This window comes from Tachypleus tridentatus, chromosome 10 (genome assembly GCF_004210375.1).
Source record: "Tachypleus tridentatus isolate NWPU-2018 chromosome 10, ASM421037v1, whole genome shotgun sequence".
NCBI classification, from domain to species: Eukaryota; Metazoa; Arthropoda; class Merostomata; order Xiphosura; family Limulidae; genus Tachypleus; species Tachypleus tridentatus.
Window position 1 is genome coordinate 65,103,179 of NC_134834.1, and position 26,414 is coordinate 65,129,592.

Consider the following 26,414-nt stretch of genomic DNA (forward strand, 5'->3'; position numbering starts at 1 on the left):
AGGGAAGGCAACAAGTAATCACCACCCACTGCCAACTCTTGCGCTACTCTTTTACCAACGAATAGTGGGATTGATCGTACCTTTATAACGCCCCCACGACTGAAAGGGCGAGGATGTTTGGGATGACGGGGATTCGAACCCACGCCCCTCGAATTACGAGTCGAGTGCCTCAACCACCTGGCCGCTGCTTTGAGAGTGATTTTCAGTTTAATTAAAAATTAATAATAATTCTGTTTAGTTGAGCCTTAGTCCATATATGTAATAATACAAATCTTGTGAATATTATATACAATATGTTTATTAAGCCCAAACCATGAACTATTGGTTACTGTGCAGCGTTGCAATCGTAATAGCATAATTTCCCACTTTTATTTTCAATAGTGAATTTATTTACGTTTATTTGCACTGTGTTCAGTAAAATATACTGACACTGGCTATGGATTTCCAAGCCAACTTTATGTTTATATTTTAACTTCAGCCCCTGGAATACGTTTCTTACTTAATGTTTTGCTCTTGTTGGGGAGGGGAGGGGGGGCTAAGCTCCCATTAATCCCATCTCATTCTCTAATTTTCGCAACCACAAATTAATGCATCAAAGAATCTTTTAATTGTAATTAATTTTGCAAACTCAAAAACAGAGTAGAAAAACGATATAACTAAAATATTTAGGTCATTTTTCAAAGTTTAGCTTTTCGCATTTGGATGCAATCAAGGGGTATGCTTACAATTTTAGACTTTCTATGACAAGTTATACTGAAGATAGGAAATTGTTTTACACATGTTGTGGTATATCTTAGTCTGATCTCATTTCAAACGCATTATTCCGCATATCGACGTAAAAATCGGTATCTTGCATCATCATTGAAAAGCACTGACACACGCTCAGGTACGTCAGTTCCCGTTGTTGGAATCACAGACAGGTTTTAAATAATTACATGGCTGACTAACACTTATTGCAATCACGAGAGAACATTGTGCGCCAGGCACAAACTAGCCTTTAAAGTGGGAATCTATAGAGGAATCCCGTACGTAATGATGTATGATCCAAAAGAACATACCGTGCATTCACCCATTTACCGCAACTACACTGGATCGTGGCCACACTATTCATAGAGCATACGTAACAGGTAAATGTTGATTTCGTGGTATTGTTCAGTTCTAATGAACAAGGAAAACCAAATCTTTTATGTTAGTACGAAGAAACGTATGAGACTTATGTGAAAAAGTTCCAAGAAAAATCACGGAGAAAAGGTCGAAATATTAATACAGCCGAAAGACGAAAAGAACGAAAATGTTCACAATTCAGAGCAAAAAAGAGAAATATAAAATTGACTATGCTAAGATATAGAATAAAATTATTTATAAAATATGTTAAGAAGACAGTAAGAGAAAAGACAAAGATAAAATAAGCGAAGAATAAATATATGAAATTATGAAAAAAAAAAAATCAAACTAATAAAAGCACTTGAGAGAATTTGACCAAGCTTGTATAGAGACTAAACTTTATGGCTTTAAATTTGCAGAATCCCATTGATTTCAAGGTGGTAAGTAAATTATAATTATATAAGTGAAAGAAAAGTCACATAGTTTCTGGTAAATCACAGTAAAAGAAATCAGTGAAATATTCAGCAGGACAGAAGAAAAGTTTCTGGCTACGTTCTGTTTAAATTACACAAGTTTCTAGTTAGTTACTAATTTATCCTGTTTGTCTTTTAGTATAGTTACTGTATTTTAGTTCCCTTTTCGAGCAACCAGTAACTCTTCCAATACAAACAAGTCTTTTTCTGTATAGAAAGCAAGCCGTCGTGTCTCTTTCAGTTCAGGACAAATAAAGGCGCCATAGTGTCAACTTGACACGCAATAGTATGTTACAACAAACCCGACAAGAATCTATAAAGCAAAATCTCAATTTCCCAGGAAGAGGTAGAACACCTCATCCCATGGGCTATCATTTAACAGTGGCCCTGACTCGCGCTAGACTAGGTAAATGATGACAGGTCTATCAAAGCAGGCGCCAGTGGCCTGGGGGTTCTAATAAACGTGTTTGTGGCAGTATACGGGACAGTTCAAGGCGACTTCTAATAGTAGAGCACCAAATTTTGACGAAGAACTCGCATATAATGAAAAAAACAACAACAACGCGTACTTGCTTTCCCAGGAATTGTTACGAAAATTGTGTATATAAAAAAGCGATAACAGAATCCAATGTACTTTTAGCTTAAGGGTTTGAATTTCCTCAGATACAAAGTTACAAGGATAAAGATAGGTAGTACTAGCTGAAGAGAAACACAAATTCTCAAAAGACGTCTTTAATAATATGAAGTGATTGGTTCCTATCTTAACTTCTTTTTTTAAGCAAGTAATTTCACTTAGATTCATAAATAAAACGAATATAGATAAAAGCATGTTAAGAACAAAATTGGCTTTTAAAATCATCGTAGAACATCAATTCGATTTTATCTCATAAGTTTTAGTTTCTCAAGTTTATAATTTTTTTTCTTAGAAATCACAGATTACATTTTGAAGCTGAGGTTTAATCGTATTTGATCACTTTAAGAAACGAAGTTGCTTATGAGTTGTCCATTTCTTTGTTTCATTAAAAGGATATATGCCGTGTTTTCTTAATTCATTTGGAATGTAGAACCCTAAACACATGAACTGGGCAAGACAATGTACGTGTTCGTCAAAATTTTAAAAGATTAACACAGATACAGGAAGCTGGCGGGCTTTGTTTTCTTAACTAGTCATTTTTTTTCTAGCCTGACAATAGAACAGCGTATCTAGCGTAATCAAAAAGTAATTATGGAGCTTTTGAAGGAAGTAGGCTTTCTGTGCGAGACAATAGCTCGAGAGATACACTGTTCAGGTCAGAGAAAGTGCTTGAAGAGTTGCCTGTTTCCGGTAGGGTAAACAATAGCACGCTAGCCACGAGGTTGTACTAGATACCGCTACATGCTGTAGTAAAGTATGGCACAGGTACATTAACAGCTTTGAAAAGAAGGGGAGCAGTGGATTAAGCCGAGCCATATACGTTGACGTGGCATACACGACGAAATAGAAAAGGGCGGAAGTAGTGTTAATTAATCGGGCGGTGCCAGGACCCTCAGTAAACCGTGAAGACGCTGCACGCCTGCCGCTCGTGATCGACCAATCATGGATACAGAAGGTAAGTCGCGTGCGATAAAATGCTTCTGGTGCTGTGGTGGTGTTGTGATTTGTGTAACGGGCCTAAACTATGAGGTGGAGCTACAGACGCCTTCGGGACAACAATAAACAAACGGTGTAAAAAAATGCTTAGTGAAAGCATTTCGTTGAACACTCTTAAATAGAACATATCTGTAGATACAAAATGCTTTATGAAAAAGAAAAAAAAATTACTAGTGCGTCCGACAATATTTCAAAATTGTCTTAATTAACCTCAGTTATAATGAATTGGTTAGAAATAATTCTTACTACAAATCAGTACACAAGTTGACTAAATCCCATTGTTATTAATAACGTGGAATTTTCAGTTCAGTTCCCGGGCATACAGCAACAGGTGTTGTGTTGCCTGTTTGCTAAAACCCTCTTCGTGGTTCAGTGGTAAGACTATGGGTTATAACGCTAAAATTGGGGAATTTGTTCCTACAGTTGATATAACACAAACGATCCAATGTGCACCTTGGATGCAAAATAGTTTACTACAAAAAACAAAATGGAGGGAAAATGTCGAATCTGTAGATATAGCCACACATACGCACTCAAATGATTTCACAAATTCAGAAGTACCTACACCAGACACACCAAATCACACTAGCATTTTGCAATGCAAATATACCAATTTGTTATTATAGATAGCAATAAAATTTGATACTCAAGGATTCAACTCATAGCGGATAATCTGCTTATTTTTATTACAATAAAATGCATTCAATAAACAATGAAATGTGGCATACTCTCGTGGTCTGAATGGTCGTCGAATTTTGATAAATGATCACAGTGTGACTTAACGTAAAATGTTAAGTTAAAAAAAGGACACTGAAAACTACAGTTAAATATTCCCATTCATACTTTCCAACGAATTTTAGGGTCCTTTCAGCCGTGGAGGCGTTATAATGTGACGGTCAATCACACTATTCGTTGGTAAAAGAATAGCCCAAGAATTGGCGGTGGGTGGTGATGACTAGCTGCCTTTCCTCTAGTCTTACACTACTAAATTAGGGACGGCTAGCGCAGTTAGCCCTCGTGTAGCTTTGCGCGAAATTCAACAAACAAACAAAGGAATTTTTGATGTTTCATTGCAAGGCCTATAAACATCTGGTTAGATACTAGGAAAGGCTATTTATTTTCGTTTTTACTTCACGACAAAACGGTAATAACACAGGCTTGCTAATTGAAACTTTATAAAGCTATTATGGTTTTAATAACAGGTTTTTTCATAAATCAACTACGCAGATTTTGAAAAATAATATTTTTTTTATTACGTAAGGATTTTTTACAAATTGGGAAGAAAACCACTTACTTAAGTCATATTCACAACAATTGTACCACAAGTATAACAGAATATGTTTGGGTCACAATATTTTGTTGTCATAATGACAAACAAATAAAATTGAAAAGGAAAAGGTAATTTCAAATTGCACGCACAAATAAATACTATCCAAAAATGACCCTTCATGAGGCCTGTTAACCTTTTGTATACTAGCGGTGTGTTTCTCGTGGGTTTTAAAGCGATCGATAAGACTCTCACGTCGCGATTGGTTTAGAGAAATCTATAGTCAGTGGTTGTCAACATTTTAAGTATAACAAAATGTGACCCAATTTTAATGAAAATTATTCACTTAAATAAAAGTACATATGACATTTTGTAAAAAGTCTTCACGTGATGGATTCAGCGCACAGGAGTTACTATAGAAGGTGTAAAAAATTTTAAGACACTAAAACCACCACAACTCGTGTTATTGTTATCTCACAATGTGCTGTTCTTCGTTGTTTTTCTTTGGCTAGTTAATAACTCAGTATTTGTCTGCAGTTAAACTTTATATATGTATTTATTTTTTAGATTAGTTTCAGAAGGGTACGAAAATTAGTAAATTGTTACTATATTCAAAACAGCAGTGGCACAGAAACTGGGGATGAAGGGTAAGCGACTACCATCGATAGATTTGTATAGAGGGAGCCAGCGAGAGCAGCAGCGGTCACCTTCAAGTAGAGGAACTCATACGGGACCATAAAAACGATATTTCGATTTAGATATTCTAAAGTTTCATTAAACAATATTAAAAACAATGTATGTATTGTATAATGTCAATAATTGCTGAAAAACCAACCTTTGATGTGTTGGTGACGCTAAAATAGTATATACTCTACATCTATAGAGCTTTCCAAGCATCTGTATTCCAATAAACGTCTTTATAAAAGCTGGATTGCCAGTATGAGTAGCAGATGCAAACAAAGTATTCTTGTATTGATTAATATTCTGGTTACACACATTAAAACAGAATGCAAAACCGTTAAGGTCCTTAATATGTAACCAAAGGTGTTAGAAACGAAACAATAACTAAAACGTAAAAATAAAAGACTTGTTTGTATATGTTTTGCGCAAAGCTAGCCGTTCCTGAAAGGGCAAGCATGTTTGGTGTAACGGAGATTCGAACCCGCGATTCGAGCGCCCTAACCACCTGGCTATGTCGGGCCAGAAAAAAGTGAAACTGCTCACAATTTCGATCAACTGTTATTACATCAAAATTTTTCGAATAGTTTTTTATATTGGCTGTAAATTCACCACATGTATGAATCTTCCCAAGTAAATTTTTTTACTAAAAACGTTTTTTACACAAATTTTATTGATCAAAATGTATGAGAAATTTTAAAAGTTAAATTAAATATGCAAAGTGTAAAGAAACATAAGCATAATCGGTATCATTCTCTTTCTGTTGTTTATTGAAAGTAAACAATTAAAGTTTCTCTGGTTTTGAAATGGGTTCATCTTATGTGTGAAAAATTTTAATATCACTAAACTTTGTATTATATATTGCACATACCTCATAATCTGTTCCATTCGTTCTCTTGTTGACTTATGTAGAACAAAAATGGTTTAATGTGCACATTATTTTACATAGCTTACGTTTATGTAGAAGTAACAACTCTTTATATGTATGTTTATGTAGAAGTAACAACTGTTTATGTGTATGTTTATGTAGAAGTAACAATTGTTTATATGTATGTTTATGTGGAAGTAACAATTGTTTATGTGTATGTTTATGTAGAAGTAACAATTGTTTATGTGTATGTTTATGTAGAAGTAACAATTGTTTATTAAAAGTAACAGTTATATGTACGTTGTGTGCCATAGAGTGAATATCAAATCCTATTATTCTGTTTGACAAGAGTAGTCTAAGAGTTGGCGGTGTTTGCTGTTAACCAGCTGCTTTTCCTCTAGTCCGTCAGTTAAAAATTAGGGACTAACGTTGTGTACAAAAATGTTTAAAGCAAAAAATAAACAAAAACTTTAAGATTTGAAACAAAGAAATGCTCGCGATTTAAGAGTTCTCAGCTGAGACCGAGTTTGAAGTTCAAAACTACATCTATATTGAACAAACAACATTTTAATCAATTTCAAGAATAACATACAACTTAGACTTTCACCCTTTAAGATGTTGAATATGTTTAATACTGTTATTTCCAGGTCAAACCCTGAAATACAATGTTTGACTATTTTTTGAACTGTAATTGTTTGCTGACCTCCTTATTTGTTCACAAGATACGCGTATAACTAATGTAGCTCGTGATTATTTCCTAACGGAAGCTTATTTTATGTTCCTGGTCACAGGTTGTAGAACTGATACGCACCTGAACTTTTCAAAATGTAAACAAAAGATACAAAACACTATATTTCCTTGTTCACGAATGTATAGAACTTATGCTGTTTCTTTTTCTATTTTAAGAACAAAGCCACATTGGATTATCAATTGTGTCCACAGCAGGAAATCGGATCTTGAATTTTAACGTTTAAATCCGTAAACATACCACTTTATCATCAGGGAACAAAACTTTTGGTGAGCATATATTTGATTACAAATGCAAATGGTTATATGTTTATGATCACAATGATAAAAATTTTGTTCTATATATTTGACCTCAAAATGCAAAAGCTTTTAGAAGCAACAATTGTTTATATGTACGTTTATGTAAGAGTAACAATTGTTTATACATATGGTTATGTAAAGGTAACAACTGTTTATGTGTATAGTTATGTGAAAGTAACAACTATTTGTTTGTGAGAGCAACAGGTTTTGTTTGTAAGTTTCTATGTAAATAAAGGTTGATTTACTTATACGTTTGTGTGGAGAAAATATCATTATATTTATGTTTATGTGACAGTAATAGTTGTTTAGTTTTGTTTTATATGCTATTTATCATAATTGTTTTTTATGCATTTATTTAAAGGTTATAGTTGCTTATTTGCATTTTTTTATCAAAATAGTCGTTCATGTGTGTTTTTGCAAACATAATTCTCGTAACTGTTTATTTATATAATAGTGTAGAAGTATTTGTGTATTTTTCATATAGGGTTACTTGATCTTTATTGTGCCAATACACTGCTGAAACGAATTATTTTTACTAAAAGTAATATTTTTCCTCTTCCCGCTCGGCATATCCTGGTAGTTAGGGCGCTCGACTCGTGATCTGAGGATTCGAATCCCCGTCGCACCAAACATGCTCGCCCTTTCGGCCGTGGGGACTTTATAATGTGACTATCAATCCCGCTATTCGTTCCTAAAAGAGTAGCCCGAGAGTTGGCGGTGGGCGGTGATGACTAGCTGCCTTCCCTGTAGTCTTACATTATTAAATTAAAAACGGTAGCTTTGCGCGAAATTAAAAAAAAACAACAAATTTTCTTCTTCGCTGTGTTTATATGTTTTGCATTAAATAAAGAGACAATTTTGCAGTTTTTCTTTAATCTGTAATACTTATCTTTGGGGGCCCGGCATGGCCAAGCGCGTTAAGGCGTGCGACTCGAAATGCGAGGGTCGCGGGTTCGCATTCCCGTCGCGCCAAACATGTTCACCATTTCAGCTGTGGGGGCGTTAAAATGTTACAGTCAATCCCACTATTCGTTGATATAAGAGTAGCCCAAGAGTTGGCGGTGGGTGGTGATGTCTAGCTGCCTTCCCTCTAGTTTTACACTGCTAAATTAGGGACGGCTAGCACAGATAGCCCTTGAGTAGCTGTGTGCAAAATTAAAAAAAAAACACAAAAAATTTATCTTTGTTTTATTTCCATAAGGCTGTAAAACAACCCCTACTGATAAAACAATCACACTAGATAAGATGATGAGAACATTTCAAACCTTATCAATGCATTACAAGTCCATTACTGCATAGCATCATTTACTATATCCCGTCAGGTGATATGCAGTTGATAGGACCTCATGAAAGGGTCATCTGTTGGGATCGACGTTGAGAGGGAATAAAAGTTCCCAGACTCACGGTACCCATCTGCCGTTGCCTGTCGCCGGGTGGCCCACGTGGCTTCGTGGCCCAGGGCACCACTAGTATAAACCTTGTTTTAGGCACAAGGGTACTGTAATTTAGCCTTTTCTAATAACCGTGCCGAAGCCTTCGGCTAAATCAACCGGGTTGGACGGTTGATTCGTACGGAGACAAGGAACCTTTACACGGGGAACAGCCTCAATACGTATTGTTTACCAACTTTCTAGTTAAACGTGTACATACGACACCCATTTATATCAATTTATCTGGACAGTCAGCCATATGGTTGCTAGGTGGATATTCTTAGGTTTGTCTGCTCCCCTTATGTCATGGCACGAATGTTATTAGTAACAAATATACACAAATATCATTTATAAAATTCGTTAACTTCCCTATGTAAATACATAACACTATGATTGCAGCGTTATATTTTTTAACATTTCAATATTTTTGATGGAAAAACATATTGATATATTCATGAAAATATATAGAACAGGAAATATTTCAGACATAGGTGAAATACCGAATTGTATACAATCTTGAAGGATGTTTAATACGCTTTCACCTGCTTGGGCCGTGATCCACAATATCTCTGCTTTCATCACGTGGTCAAACAGTCTAAACTGAACATTCTTAACATGGGCATTGCTTTATAAGTATACTTACTGTTTAGTATGCTGCATAAGGCTGGATTTAAATAGTACAATTTTCACGAACTACTGAAACTAAATTAATTTTGACAGTAAGAAATAAGTTAAGAATACCCCAACAATTCATTCTTACTTTCCTATAGCCAAATTTGTTTTTAAATCGCTCATACAGGTTAAGTGTTATTGTCTTTTTTTGTAACACTGGTGTCTCCTGGTGTTTATAATTTATGTTATTTTACTGGACACCAAACTCTTATGCAAGCCTTGCCTGTGAGTTATTTGTCAAAAAAAAGAAAAAGGAAAAACGACTGGTAGATGAAGTCAGGATAAAATGTCAAATAAGCTTATGTTTAAATTCACGTTAAATGTGCACCCCACTGTTTTAAAGTGTATCAGATAAAAAATATGCTTTATATTTGTTTCAGAGTTGTTTTGTTGTTGTTTTTTTGCGCATACATACACAAAGTCATCCCTAGTTATGAACAAATTTATTAACAGCAGGCAACTAACTACTTGTACTCAATAGCACCCACTGCCACTACTGCTTAGGCTTCACTTCTGTGACAAAGTAGTAGAATTTGATCATCACTCCTATAACACACCCACTGCTCTAAGGTATGGAGTGCATTTTAAGGGAAACGACCGGCATACCGTGAACCTTCAGACTCACAGTCTGAGCACGCCAAGCACAGGACCGTTCCCGGCTCTTACAGGAGATAGAATGGATCAAAATTTAAACAATCACACGTGAAAAGATCATTCCTTATTATTTGTTACTAACCAGAGATATTTTATTAGAATGGCTGTACTTACGTTTCTTCTTCGGCTCTTTCATGTCTGCCGTAGCCTGAGAGACAGTGATATTCATTTCGTTATTAGTGATGTCCATCATGGTGATCGCGGGGTTACCCACGGTGTTGTACAGATCGTCTTGCATTGAAATCTCTTCAACTGTTAGGCGAATACACAGTTGTGTGAAGCTTTAGCTTGGCTAGTCTTTCGGCTTTTGCCACAGGATCCACTGTTCAGAAAATTGGACGCTTCGCACAACCCCGAAGTTATAATTACTCTGTGGTTTTCACTTTTCGAAAAACGTAGAGTTGGGCTCAAGGCAAAATCTTGAAATCAGAAAAAAAAACCAACAACATAAAAAACAGATGATTAAAATCCAGGTATATTATGGACTATCTACCCCCATCCCTCAGGGTTTTGATTCAGTTAATGACGTGTTTACAATAAGAATGGAGGCGACTTCTAAACATTTAATAAACATTCGAATGACATTTAAAAAATATGAATCGTATTTTCGTGCAGAAGTGTGAACCAAAGATGAAACAAGAAGTAAAAGTGTAAAAAAAAAAGACAACTGAAATCTTATAGTACGTTGTACTCGTTACACATGACCTTGAATCTTTGGTATTGAGAAATACATTACTTTGTCGTTCTCTTTAATGACGTTTAAATTCTTATTGATGTTTTAAAAGTAATTCTAAATCGAGTACTATGTCTCCTTAACATACTGTCATCATATTCATTTGGCATTTGACCTTCTATTGGAACTTGAGATAATTATTTCATTGATTTTTTTAAATTGAAAGGAACCAATAGACTTCGTTAGAAAAACATTTTTAATTAAATTAACAGCATAATAATATGGTTATCAATCTCGATGTATTGATGTTGCATCCATGGTTCTTATCTGTCTGAAGTGAGTTGCTGCTTATATTTTATAGAACGTAATTTAAATATTAATCTTTAGACTTTTCCGTTTAAAGTAACTTGCCGTTTAGATCTTAGGTGACTTAGTTTAAACATTACTGTGTGTATGTTATAGCAAAGCCGCATTAGACTATCTGCTGTGTTCGCCGCGGGAGTCGAACCCCCGATTTTAGCGTTGCAAGGGTGTAGACTTGACTCTGTCGCATCGGAGTGCTAAATATTAATCTCAGTAGCACTAATCCGTTTTAAGTGACTTGATGTTTAAATTTTATGTGACTGAGTTTAAATATTGATTGATAAACCTAGTCAATTTGAAGTGACCTGCTGCATATACTTTACATGACTTAGCTGAAGTATTATTTTATATCCTTATTCCGTTTTAAAGGATTTGCTGTTTAGAATTTATGTGATTTACTTTAACTGTTAAACAACAGTGATCTGATAAATATTCACAATAAAAAAATACTGTACAACAGATTAACCACTGAGAAACAAATTAAGATGACACAACTCCAATATGTCTGCATTTATTAATCCTAAAGATGACAGATTAACCCTAATGATTCTTGACATAACGTCGTCCCTGTTCATATTGTTTCTTACTTTTATCATTTTCATATAATTACTATAGTGATAAAAGACAGACCACGGGCGCAATGTTAAAACTTTAAACAAATCCACTTATCCACGAGTTGCAAAAACAGTTGCTAAATTTAGTGTCTTTCGATAATTTCAATTGATAGAGAAACAATAGTTACCTGACGGGAAGAGGATGCGAGGCCAGGATATGGTAATTCTCTCGGTATTAGAAGTTATGACTTCTAGAAAATATAATATTTATAGACTTCAAACAGAACAATTACTAAAATACACGTGCTATAATGCGAACATGTTATCCACTGCAGTATCAAAATTATTAACAGCTATTAACCTGTCCCACAGGTTGTTACGCCTTTGTCATCAAGCTAAAACGAAATTACTTGACTGACAAATATTGTGATGACGTCCTTCAGTTGACTACAATGGCAATCAAAGTTTTTCTGTTGTCGTATTCTATCAGAGCTCAGAAATATATTTCACACAGACGCTTCTAGATTTACGGTGCTCGTTAAATGTTGCGAAACGGAAGAAAATAAGAAAAAAAATTATGTATGTAAAATGACTTCTAATTGATTGTCATGGTTAATGGATAAACGGAACAGTTGGTTCATGGGTGAAAATGAAGGCATTTATAAAATGATGATAATAAAGCTTTTAAAGAAGTGGTTAGGTTCATAAATCTGATACCTTGACTGAGAAGTGTATGAATACGTATTTGATGAAATTATGCAGAAAGAAGTTAACGTATGAATAATTTATATATAATTTATAACGAAAGACTAAATTTCCGACTGTTCCGACAAATTTTATCCACAATGATATTTATTTTTCTAGGTCAGTTTTTATAACTTGCACTATGTTTTGTTCTTCATCGTACAAGTGTTGTGAAGTAACAGTTTAATCAAAGAAATTTTAAATTTTAGAATATATCGTACATTGTAATTCTGAAGGGAAATTTATTCTCGTTCACGATTATTTTTATAAATTGCTCTCGTTAAAGCATATAATAAGCTATTTGATAATTACTAAACAAATATTTGTTTAAAAACACTTTTCTTGAAGCATAGGTTTGGTGGCTAGCTTTGTTTGAGTTCGTGTTCCTTCCACTTACAATTAAAGGAACGAAATAATCAAGGGCTCCCGTTTAGTACATTGCTTCTTTTAGTTAAGGATACATTTATATAGATTAACGTTAACTTGCTATCTAAATAGTTATGGATAACATAAGTTTGGTTTTGTGTACTAGTTAAGATGACTTCAGATTCCCTTTGTGAATTTAATCGTGGGTCGCCATTGTTCATATTCAAATATTATAAATACTTTTCTGTTTTTTTCTTTTAGGGTAAATTCATATGCACTCCCTTTTTCAATTGTAACATATTACTGTGCATTATTAATGTGAAATAAATAAATTAAGCTTGTCGTGCGATCGTTCTAATAGCTTGTTGTTGTTGTTTTTTGAATTAAGCACAAAACTACACAATGGGCTATCTGTGCTCTGCCAACCACGGGTATCGAAACCAGGTTTTTAGCGTTGTAAGTCCGCAGACATACCACTGAGCTACTGGGGAGCTTCTTATAGCTAATATTTATTTCTCGTAAACGTAAGTCTTTAGTACCAATTGCTAAATCTTACAAATTACATATGAAATTGATTTCTAAAGATCCCAAAGTACCAAAACTCAGAATCGCATAACCATTTTCAAGTCATAATGTTAACATACCATTGTTCTCTCGAGGTGTAACAACGATTGATAATTGGCAAACTTAGGGTATAGTGAAATTAAAATATATATTAGTGGTCCGGAACATAATTATTTCCATTGTCATTCTTATCAATACGTCTAACCCATATTGTGTCCAAACACAGAATAGACACAGACCTAAGATATGAGCATCAAAAGCTGGTATTCAGTCCAAAATTAATGTTTTCTTAGAAACATCAAGTTCACTGAAATGGACATATAATGTGCATGATTGCGTCTGGATCATTCAACCGACACTGTTATTCCTGTGCGCATTTAACATCTACAGTTGCAACTGACCATGTCGAGCCCACGCGAGTCAAAGAAAGAGCAGATGTCCAGTCTGGCGGTAAACTTACCTTGTGAAACTTTTCACGCCACACTTCTCAGCGTCCCTTGTAGAAAAATACCGCCAGCAACCGTCCAGTTTCGGACGCCAACTTCTACTACTTGGTTCGTTACGGTGTCGAACAAGACTTAGTCTGCGTCTGCTACCTGCATGACTGGTGATTTCACTGAACCCCAGCTCCAAACATACCTGCACATGCAACAGCCAGGTATAATTGTTCTTCTGTGAGGGATTATGATTTGCGGATAACTCATTTGACGTCATTTCCTCCTCTACGGATGAGTGGCAGAATCTCAACAGTCTTGCACCAAGTACCAATAGAAATGCGACTGACAACTAAGCTCTTGATTAAGGCGGAGGCTGTTTCGACATTTGCTACCCCTAACATCTGAAGGTCGTTATGTAAAAATAAGCATGCAAAGCTGTACCACTCTCCCGCGCACGAAATACAGCAATGCCACCTGTTCATTACGTTGTCCGTTTCTGAGGGTTAGGATCAGAGGTCGAGATGCAATCTACCAAGTTTGCGGTGATAACTAAGTTTTAAAATCATATCACACACGCTCCCACAGTCCTCAAAAGTTTGTTTGCATATAGCGAGAGAGAAATTCTTACTTAAATGATTTATCACCTTAAATAAAAATAAAAATTGGAAACAATAAACAAACAAAGATTGAAACCTTTAGTTCACCAAAAACAACTTCAAGGTATGATAAAAGAACGATAGTGTGTACATGTTATAAAATTTGAACCACATTTGAAAAATCCTTTCAGGAAACATTATTGTAATTCATCAATAAGTTTTAGTCAAGTTTTTACGCCCACATTTACACTGACTAATAGACGTTTTCAACAGCTGCTTTGCTCCATTCCAGTACAAAACAGTTTCATACAAACTGTGAAGCCCAATTGAAAAAGAAAAACCCACCAAAAACGATTCATATCAGGTTAAATATGATATTTCACTCAAGTTAACAGCTTAAGAGTCATGATTTCTCGGCTTCTCTATGTTCAGAAATGACTAGTTTTTTTTTTCAGTGATCTCTATGAAAATAGTAAATATAAGTATTTATATTTCTTTTTCTTTCAATCTCTTTCCTTTTTCTGTTTATTACTTGAAAAAAATTACAAAACACATTTAATTAAGGAACTTCATTGAGGATACAAATTTATTTGTAGAATTACAGAAAGGACACTTAAAAGGTGGTTTTAAAATTTATAAAATCCCTATTGACGAGGCCGAGAGTGAGCTAATGGTTAACGCTTGGCAAATTATGGATCCGGAGGTCCGTGTTTTGCGCCTCATTACCGTAAAATTGCACTCCGCACTTTGGAATTATGTGTGCATTATAAAAGTGGCGATCGAATTTCTTTATTCTATTAGACAAGAGTAGCCCAAGATTTGGCGGTTGGTGCTGATGACTAGCTGCCGTCTCTCTAGTCTATCAGTTCAAAACTGAGGAAGACTTACGTTGATAGTCCACGTATAGCTTTGCACTGATATTCAAAACAGTGGAGCAACTAACCTTATTTACGTCACAATAAATATTATTATAAGCAGTACAGATTTTTCTAAACATAGAAGGCCTTCAAAACGAAATTTGTTCGCCTGGCATGACCTGATAATTTGGGGTCGCAAGCTCGAATCCCCGTCCCACTAAACGTGCTCGTCCTTTCGGCCATGGATGCGTTATAATGTAATGGCCATTCTCACTATTTGTTGGTAAAAGATTAAGCCAAAAGTTGGCTGTAGGTGGTGATGATTAGCAGCCTTCATTCAAGTGTTTCACTGTCAAATTGAAGACGTGTAGCTTTGCGCGAAATTCAAAAACAAACAAACAAACGAGTAATTTTATATCAAAAATATCTCTCGTAAAAGTATATATATTCAATTAGTCATGTGTTTAGGGAAAGAAATAGACATGTACGTTTGAATGTCTACACACAAGCACATCGTTATGAATGCTAATACGAGGAACGTCAAGGTGTGAGTTTAACAAGGTTATACGATTTAACACTACAACATTTGACTTTTAAACTCTTGCACATATGACAGATTAGCAAAAAACTTCTTAAGAAGCGATGTTTGTCGCTTTTATACCTGGGGGTAAGGAAAACACGAGATACAATTGACTTGGATTTACGAAGCCATTACGCAGCTGTGAGCTGAATTATTAGTGTGTTGAAAAGTTACTACCACTACAACATATAATCCATTTTGAAACTACGGGTTGCCGACTTAGCCTTACTTAAATAATTAACATCGCTGAACATAAATCTCGTAATCCATATTTTGAACTGTAACTTGTCGTTTTCTATATATTATAGTTCAATAATCAGACTATCGATAGCATATCTTTCAAAATGTCTCTCCCTTAATCTTATAATCTATTTTAACATTATGTTTATATCGTTTTAATCGTCCTTAAGAAATACATATATTTAACCTCTAGTACTAATCTCATAATCTATTTTGATATCATGCTTTTCCATTTTATTGCCGCATCTGAGATTACATATGGTAATACTGTCTCACTTTATGTTATAACCCATTTTAAAATTATGTTAATACCACTTTAAATATGCTAAATAATTCATATAATTAACCTCTATATATAACCTCATATTTGCTATTTTATTGCCGTATATGATAATACAGATGATCATACTTACTCAAAGCTTCCTCACTTTATCTCATAATTCATTTTGAAATAATGTTTTGGCATTTCTATCATACTTAAGAAATATACTTCCTCTAAATTATAATCTAACTTGGGGTCATCCTTTGCCATTTTTGCAACATTCACAAGGAACCAAACTGTAAAGGGCTCAGCGTATAACCCGAAGTGGCTTTGCTATAAGAAAACACCCACAAACTGTTAAGTTTGATTCAAGTTTTGTTACACTTGTTCTCACAATCCATTATTTTTTAAAACTGATTTCTGATGATTTTTCATTCTCAAAATATACTCATCAACGAGCTACCACCAGTTTTAAATTTCAATCCCTGAAGTGAATTTTGACAATCCTAGATCAGTGAGTTGAAGTATTTGAACGTAATTACAAAATTTAGTGCAAGAACAGAGTGGAAGTTCCTGCACAAGTTTGTATGACTTCAATCCAATTTACTGCTTAAGAATAACTTCGAAATATTTTTGTCTGCTATTTTTACTTGGATTTCCCTAGAATATTACCAAGTAACAACTTTAGGGCTCTACCTTCCCCACATTAGTGTTTTCTGAAGTAAGGTTGTTGATACAACTCACACGAAGACTTTGATATTCCCTTTCTGAAAGTTTCTTCCATCTTTCGTATTCAGTCATCCGAATAGTGCAACACAAATTATACTAATTATTACTTTATATATACATATATTTACTCTTTATTCATTCAAGTGATTGTTCGTCTGGATATTAAAATCAAATTATTCCATTAAAAAAACAACAAATGACGATGACATTATTACGTCAGTTGAGAAATGGTAAACGAATCAGATGATTTTTCAAAATAACTAGGTTAAACTTGAAATTAGGTGAGTTACAATTCTTGGATTTTTCAGGGTAAACTGCAAAAATAGTTGGTTGTAATCTACTACCTAAGGTGTTTGGACTCTGAAGCCAATAATTTATTATTCACCGTCCTCTTCAGGAAAAGACGTTTTGCTGAGACAGTGGAAAGTCTACGGATTCACAATGCTAAAATTAGGGGTTCGATTCTTTCGATGGACACAGTAGATACCCCGATGTGGCTTGGCTATAAGAAACACACACACGCTTTGCACTTTAGAAATGTTTATGCTATATAAGAATGACGGGGAAGAACCATTATTTGGTCAGGGCGGAATTAGGAGTAGATTTGCGCAGATAATCCTTTCTGTAGCTTTGTACAAAAATTAAGATATAACCAATCAAACCTTCCAGTTGTGATATTTGTGTGGTGCTAACAGTCAGGATTGTTTTTAGATCGAAGTCTTATAATAAGTTCATAAAGCGTTATACCCCAAGGTCAAGAACAAAGTCTAATATCTATTGCACTTTGTCACGCGACCGTAGTTTAGAAGATATCTAAGGATCTCAGCGTGTAAATCGAATAAATTATCATCCTTTCATTAAAACAAAAACAACAATAAACAGATGTCCAAAACATACACCAATAGTTTTTAATAGAAGCGCAGGAAATACAAGTTAATATAACGAAACTAACTTACCCATTTGTTTATTATCAGTATTGTATGATTTTCATATCCAGAATTAGCCCATTTATTTTAGGTAGATAGTTAGATAGTATAAAAAAAGCCAGACAATAGAACAATAAACAGCGACGGATGACTCCCGCCAGGCTATGGTTGTCGCACATACCACCAATGAAAATTATTGAGTGGGATACAACACAGAGAGAATGATACTAATACGTAGAGACGCTTCCTCAGGATGGACGCCAACCCGGCTTACCGATCAACGCATCCCACTACCAGTTTGACGCGGCGTGACGCGCTGATTTAACACCTGCTTGCTTTTAGGAAAACGCGGGAATACCAATGCAACGCCAAACATCGGACCAATAAAATGAGATAACCACGTGAATTTTTACCAAGTAGTTTAACGTCGATGACTTATTTGCTTTGAAGTTTTCACCATCGGAATATTTTAAACCGATCTGATCATGTATATCATTCAATGTTTCGAGTATTACATCTTAAAATTGATAAAACGTGTCACCTTGTCTCATCTTTACTTTTTTTTTTGTCTGTTTTGTTTGTTGAATTTTACGCAAAGCTACTTGAGAACTATCTGCTATAGTCGTTTCAAATTTTGAAGAGATAGACTGGGAGGAAAATAGCCAATCCATTCCGTTCGTAGCTGACTCTTGGGATACTTTTTACCGATAAAGAGTGGAATTGACAATGACAATATAATACCCCGCGGCTAAAAGAGTGAGCATGTTTGGTGACATGTTTTGAGCACGCACATCAGAAGATTGCAAATAGAACACCCTAACCACTAGGTCAAGGCAGGCTAATTGATTCTTTAAGCTTGTTTGTTTGTTATTAAGCAAGAAAATTGCACAATGAATTATCTTGGCTCTGCTCACCACAGGTATCGAAAGCTGATCTTCCTGTTGTGCCACCGAAGGGGGAACGATTATTGTTTCTTTCTTTTTTTTAATTTCGCGCAAAGCTACACGAAGGCTATCTGCGTTAGCCTTCCCTAATTTAGCAGTGTAAGACTAGAGGGAAGGGAGCAAGTCATCACCATCCACCGCCAACTCTTGGACTACTCTTTTACCAACGAATAGTGGGATTGACCGTTACATTATAATGCCCCCATGGCAAAAAGGGTGAGCATGTTTGGTGTGACGGAAATTCGAACCCGCAATCCTCAGATTTACGAGTCGAGTGCCTTAACCACCTCGCCGGGCAGGAGCGATTCTTTGAGAGAAAATGTAGTTGAAAAAAATAGAAAATTGAACATATCTATTACAAATGTGTTTATTGTTTTGTTTGTTTGGAATTTGGCACAAAGCTACTCGACCGCTATCTGTGCTAGCCGTCCCTAATTTAGCACTGTAAGACTAAAGGGAAGGCAGCTAGTCATCACCACCCACCGCCAACTCTTGGGCTACTCTTTTACCAACGAATAGTGGGATTGACCGTCACATTATAACGCCCCACGGCTGGGAGGGCAAGCATGTTTGGCGCGACAGGGATGCGAACCCGCGACCCTCAGATTACGAGTCGCACGCCTTAACACGCTTGGCCATGGCGGGCCAAATTATTGTTTTTTTTTTTAAATCATTATATAGCTGATTCTTATACTTTATCATCGAATACAATTAACAGATTTTAAGACATCAAGTAAACATTTTAACTTACACACTCTTATTTTACATTGTGTACTTTAAAACCATTTGCATAAAACTGAAAATTTTGCAATTAAATAATTTAACATTAATATTTTATTTCAAAACACATTTACTCTGGGGTTGGTGTAATGAATACAGTAAAAAATCGTAAATCTTCTGTCCAGGTTTCACGTCCCGTTGTCGCAAAGACATATTCTGTCCGTTGAGACCAGGAGTACATTATTATAATGATTACGCTATGTAACACAAATTTTGTTTCTGGATAGTTTGTGTTATTTCTTAATTGCTTATTTTGTAAAAGTACAGAAAATGGCCATTATTCCCTTCAAACTTTGCTTTTGTGACCTAGATAATGAAATTTAGAAATTAACCTAGTTTCTATGTAAAAACGGGCAAATTTGCACATTTTCATTTACTTAAGATGTGAATAAAACAACATATGAAACAAGATTTACATGCATTTATACTTAAGTTATTCAAAAATGTTTAGAAGTGAGTAGTTTTTCGAGATTTGTGACTGTAATGTAAATCACATTCACACATCAGCCCCCAAATATCGTCACCCATCATATTTTCGTTATACGCTCCTTGGTAGTGGCGTTCAAAGTCCAGTATATCTTGGTGGAAGCGCTCGCCTTGCACCTCAGAGCATGCTCCCATGTTCTTCTTAAATTTATCAAGAGGATTGTCAAGGATATGGACTTTCAGGGAAATCCTGCAGCCCATTTTGCTGTAGTTCTTCACCAGAGCCTCAACCAGTTCCACATAATTTTCAGCCTTGTGATTGCCCAAGAAGCCCTAAACCACTGCGACAAAGCTGCTCAAAGCTTTTTTTCCCTTCCTACTGAGCTTTCCGGAGAATTCTGTGCACTCCAGGATCTTCTTTGTTTGTGGTCCAACGAAGACACCAGCTTTGACCTTTGTCTCAGACAGCTTAGGGAAGAAGTCTTGAAAGTACTTGAAGGCTACAGACTCCTTATCAAGAGATGTGACAAATTGTTTCATAAGACCCAATTTCATGTGCAATGGTGGGAGCAACACCTTCTGGAGATCCACTAGTGGCTTACAGTTGACATTGTGCCTCCCCACAGAGAACTCGGTCCGTTGTGGCCAGTGCTTCCTGTTGTAGTGCGCTGTGGTGTCCCTGCTGTCCCAAAGGCAGAGATAACAGTGAAACTTGATAAAACCTCCTTGGAGACCCATCAGGAATGCCACCATTTTGAAGTCTCCGATAACGTCCCAGCCATACTCATCATACTTCAAGGCTTCTAGCAAGGTCTTGACGTTGTTGTATTCCTCTTTGAGGTGCACCGAATGAGCTAGGGGAAGATATGGATACTTATTCCCGTTATGGAGCAGCACAGCTTTGAGGCTGCTGGATGAGCTATCAACAAAGAGGTGCCACTCGTTCGAGTTACAGGCAATTCCAACTGCCTCGCATAGATTATATACATTGTGGCAGAAGCAGAGCCCATTTTGACGAGTGAAGAAGCTTGAAAAATGTCGGTGACGCTTCCTCTGACTTGCAACTTGCACACTTTCATCTAATAAATTCCAATTCCTGTAAATTCTACAACATTCTAGAAAGTTCTTGAAAATTCTTGTAACTTCAAGAAAATTCTCTATCAACTATTCAGCACTGAATCTACCTGAAATGTTCTGAAAAACGGGTAAATTTCATTACCCAGGTCACAAAAGCAAAGTCTGAAGAGAAAAATAGGTCTTTTTCTATCAACTTTAGGCATAAGCAATTGGGAAATAACACTTTCTGCCCAGAAACAGGAAAAAGCTACGTAGTGTGTTTAATTGCACTTCTTGATTAGATAAGAGTTGCTTAACAGTTATTGGTACCCTTCTTCTCGTCCGTTATTTTAAATGTAGGCCCGGCCATACACAGATAACCTTTTGTGTAACGTCATTCAAAAATTCTAAATAAACATATCATATTTCTTCGTAAACCTAGTTGCATATTTAAACTTAATTGACTGAAAATAAAGTTGTTGTTGTAAATAAGTAAAAACCAATTTTAAAAAATTATGATTAAAAAGAAAAGGAAAAACGGAAATAAATCGAGAGAAAAGGTTAGATATTTAATTTTTACTTTATTAGATTACAAGATCTATGTTCATATCTATATAAAAGTTTTATTAAAAACTACGAATACATAAATATTTATAAGAAATATTTGCGTTGTAAGCTGTTAACGTTATGCTTTAAAGGCATACAGAAAAGTTTGATAATAGAATGTTGCGAAAGATTATCTCAAATCATTATAATTATCAAAACCCATAGAACTATAGAACTAAATCATTATAATTATTAAAAACCCATAGAGCTAAATCATAGTAATCATTGAAAGCTCAAAGAAGTAAATCATAATAATTATTAAACACTTATAGAAATAAATCATCATAATAATTTAAAAATCCATAGAATTAACTCATAATAACCATTAAAACCCCATAGAACTAATCGTGATTACTATTCTTCATAGTTTAGTTTAGTTTTTTGTTCACAGTGGATCGATTTCAAAAAGAAAACTTATTATGTTAACAAAGTTATCAAGATATGTCTACATATTAAACGTATTGAAAACTTTTCTAGATATAACTATTTTTCTGTCATGGTAAACAAAAATCTCCTTGAGCTTTTCAAATATATATATTTACCTATATATTCTTATCTCTATCCCAATACAAATATTTCGTTACCTTAACATAAAACTGAGAACACGTAAAATAACATTCAAAATCACAAATATGTCAACTAAAACTTATCATGATTCCACAAATAGAATATTTTCACGATCATATTCAAATAAAATGTATAATAACTCTTCTTTATGCTAATTATTATTTACCTATAATTAATTTATTCTTTCTAGGATTGTCCTCAAATAGTTGGTTTTGAAAATGCTGTAACTTGATTTTTGTTTCATAATTGATGACATTTTAGATTTAACATAAAAGATATACAACCACTTAAAATAACGAGGATCTAAACATTGTTTTGAGCTGAAACTAATAATATGATATAACCAGAATTATGATACCGTTTTGGATTCAACTTTGATGTATTCCACATCCACATGTTGGTTTGTATTTAACAATGATGGCTTAATAAAATCTACATTCATAGATGGGTTTGTATTCCGCATTGATACATAAGTTTAATCCAAAAATTGTTTTATAATTATCGTAATTTCACACATTGCGTGCCTACTTCAAGCTAAAATACAATTCTTAGTAAAAGCTAATGCTCGCATCTGTCTCTGTGTTTGGCGTTAGCAGCTGTTGTGCGCAACGCTCTGGCAGATACAATTATTCCATGTATGTATGAATATACAAATACCACTACATTTAGGCGTTTGAGCAGGTAGTCCTGGACTGATCCATATAGGTACAGAGAAGATTCCATAAAATTGCTCTAAGTGAACACATCATTTGTTGATACATTTTCTCTTAAGCAGGTGGTTTAGAAATCCAAAATAAACTTTATTTTTTATTTTTTTTATTTTATGATTCTCATAAGTGCTTTTACGAATCTTAAAATTCCCTAGAGGTATGTTTATGGACTTAAAATGCTAGAAATCGAGTTTCGATATCGGTGGTAGTCAGAGTACAGTTAACTCATTATGTAGCTCTGTGATGAAATTAAAAACAAACAAAGAGCTCTGAAACCTACAAGCTTTTACAAACTAACAAAATTAAAGTAAATGCTTCAATCTATAATTGTATCAGAACAATATTCTTTCTTTATAACAAGTCCCCCGTTGGTACAGCGGTGAGTCTACGGATTTATGACGCTAAATCAGAGGGTTCGATTCTCCTCGGTGGATTCAGCAGATAGCCTGATGTGGCTTTGCTGTGAGAAAACACACACGCTTTACAACAAGTTTGAGGTCTCATGATTACAATTTCTTAAAAAAATATTTTAAGTTCTTGAAGAAAAACTGTGCGCAGGGATCGTAATGTCGGCAGCTACAAGACCCAAGACCGGATAAATTTGTTAGAAAAAAACTTATAATATTTAGGCCATAACTTCGTGTAATATATACAAAAACTGTTATTTAGAAGAAAAAAAAGAAGGAGAAACTCGTTATATAGGTCAACAAGTTATACCACACAAAAAGTTAGGTAAGGTATTATTATTTAGTTCAAGTGCTTGTGTCCTCTGTATAAACAATGCAGACGAAGTTGATCGAATTAAAACTCAGTATTTCACATGAAACGTCATTTGCTCTGAAATCCAAGGCCAAAACGGTTTAAAAAACAACAACATGTAATTACTCAAAACATAGAATACCATAAATGTACTAAAACACAAGGGTGTCTTTGTAAAGGACTCATTACATCGAATGAAATGTTATATAATGTATGTAAGAACCAAAACAGATACGGGTTCGTTGAAAATGGACGCAATATATTGGCCAAAATGTCATATACAACGATAACCAAGCAGGAACAACTTGTTTGAAAACGAGCTCACAGCATGACACAAGAACCTAAAGTTCGTAAGAAATTTCAGACATTTCAGTGTTTTTAGTATTGTAATGAAACAAGATATCTAAAACTGTTGGTGGTGGTGGTGATGATGGGAATTCTATTAGACGAAACTTAGTATTCAGGGTTTTATTTCTAACATCATAAACAGACTTGAATCTGTACACCGTGTTTTGGACTTTAAGAGATTTATTCGTTTTCTAAAGCTAGCTGTCTGTCATGAAGGGCGGGAGAAGGGAAGAAATATAAAAAAAAATTATAATTTTCTAAATACACAATAGAAGAACAGGCATTTACTGAAGGTAAGATTTCACGGTGTTGTATGGTACTGGGGGACTACATACAAAGATGCAACTGGTAGGGGTAAGTTGATACTACTTTAACTGTGACTGGGCTTGTACATAACCATCTGGTTAATCAGAACAATGCAAAAATTATTCGTTTTAGTTCATTCTTCTCTCTATAAGCTATAGAAGAAACGACAAACCCAAGCTACACGTGTAGAGGCTCTTGACATTCTAGCTGAGTCTGTATGAACTACTTGATTGTAAATTTTGATAGTGGTTGTCAAGAGAAACTTCTTAAAAACTCTTAACAATCCAAAATACGTTCAATAGGCAGATGATTCCCTGCCGATTCCATCCTTGTTCACTAAATCTTTAACATGAGGTTTACAATTATTTGTCCAACAAACCTCATCACTTCAAAGCCAAGGGTTGACACGTGTGTTGACGGCTCTGCCACCCTCTGTGCTCACTGGTACATTCAAACCACTAGGATCAAAGAGGAGTAGAAGACGGGAATCCCATGGAGTAACCACTGGTGACGGCATGGGGGTTAATAATTTAAGCCCTGGTGCTATCATCGAACCATGTCAAGCAGATATTTACAAGGACACCATTCAGAGGATAGTTTTTTAAACAGCAATATCAGTAGGCGGATTAGATTATTCTTGTGGTTTTGCAAGTAATGGCAGATGAAACGGCAAAAGAAATCTAGAGCCAGTAAAAAGGGCTTACGATAAGCGTATTCTGAATTTTAATATGGACGATTGTATGACTTCTGCAATGTCTGTCAACATTTCATAAGAATAATTACGATAGTTATATAAAGATTAATATTAGCTGTGTTAGGCACATATTTTATATTAAATACCTTCGAATCAATCGAAGAAAATGTAAAATCAGATTAATAAAAATAAATACGCTGTGAAATGTAAACATAAATTAATAAAAATAAATACATTAGAAAATACTGAAAATTTATCTACACGGAAACAGTTTCTTCTGTATACACATTTGAGAGTTTTGAATTTCATTAACGTATTGTATAAGTATATATATATACACACACACACACAGACACACACGCGCGCGAGAGAGCTGGCGTATCCGTGCCATGGACAGAACAGAAGTTATGCAAATTCATTATTAATAAAGGTTATCTTAGGATATGAAAAGTTACTTTCTATACATGTAATTGTAAAAAAAAAGTCCAAAAACCTGCAAAACATAAAATATGAAACTGCAAATTTGCATGTATCTCCACATAGACACAATGAGCCTCCATACACAGTTTAGTGAAGATCCATCAGAGGAGGCGAAATAGAGGTAAAAAATATATCCATAAAAACCACAAAATGCAAAATGTAAAACTTAAAATGGGTATGTATCCCCGCATGAACCTAATAAACATCTATACCAATTTTGATGAAGATTCATTTATATCCTTTAAAGCAGTTACATGAACATATAATATACAGTACTATTATATTTATATAAATAGACTTCTCATAAAAACGACGACGTTGAGACATTTCAGTTCAAAATACATCTTTTTCATTCTTAAAAAATGAGTAAATTCAATACCCGTCGTATTTCCAATTGGATATGATAAAAATATACCTAAAATATAGACTATATGTTATCTTGTGTATCATTCCTTGTGTAACTTGTATACCATGACCCCTTTTTGACAACAACAACGCGTTTAGATTTTTTGAACTATTAATTTAGGTGTAACTAAAACTAATTAATGATTCCAATAAAGAACTGCGTAGCCAATTAAAGAGTTATAATTCTGACAATTTCATTAGCGCAAATTATGCAAATGTTTCCAAGTTTAACTTCTATTTGATTATGTTTTAATGATGAGACATGATTTATCAAGCAAAGTCGACAGTTTAAGAACATCACCAGCTTTAAACTAAATGAAAACCAGATCTTTAGCGTATAATGTTTCGTAGAATTTATCATAAATCAGTGTTCTACTCTTTTTTAAATACCGCAAAAAATGACGTGTATCTATAATATAATCTTTGTTTACTGTTTTAATACACGTGTTATTTTTAAATTTAAAGCAATCATGATGAAAGAACTATCAAAAACGTGAAGCTGAAATGTCTAGTTCTCAACATATAATGTGTTATGATTGTATTGTTATTTTAGCATTGTAATTTGGAGACTAAAATTGGAACTCACTCGTATTCTTTAAAACCTAGTACACTGTGAACC

General features: G+C 34.7%; 1 protein-coding gene across 5 annotated transcripts in view; it reads right to left on the reverse strand.

Moving 5' to 3' along the window:
* Positions 1 to 17,859, reverse strand: part of LOC143229463 (paired box protein Pax-5-like) — a 74,601-nt gene extending 56,742 nt beyond the window's left edge. For 4 of the 5 annotated variants that reach the window (XM_076461816.1, XM_076461814.1, XM_076461815.1 and 1 more), the window contains exons 1-2: positions 13,548 to 13,708; positions 9,938 to 10,242 (exon numbers count right to left, since the gene is read on the reverse strand). In XM_076461816.1, the coding sequence (XP_076317931.1) occupies positions 9,938 to 10,061 (124 nt within the window). In that variant the 5' untranslated portion in view covers positions 10,062 to 10,242; positions 13,548 to 13,708. Of the gene's footprint in view, positions 1 to 9,937; positions 10,243 to 13,547; positions 13,709 to 17,744 lie in introns of those variants that run through there. The other variant, XM_076461811.1, reaches the window with a different exon arrangement.
* Between the last annotated feature and the right edge of the window lie 8,555 nt (positions 17,860 to 26,414).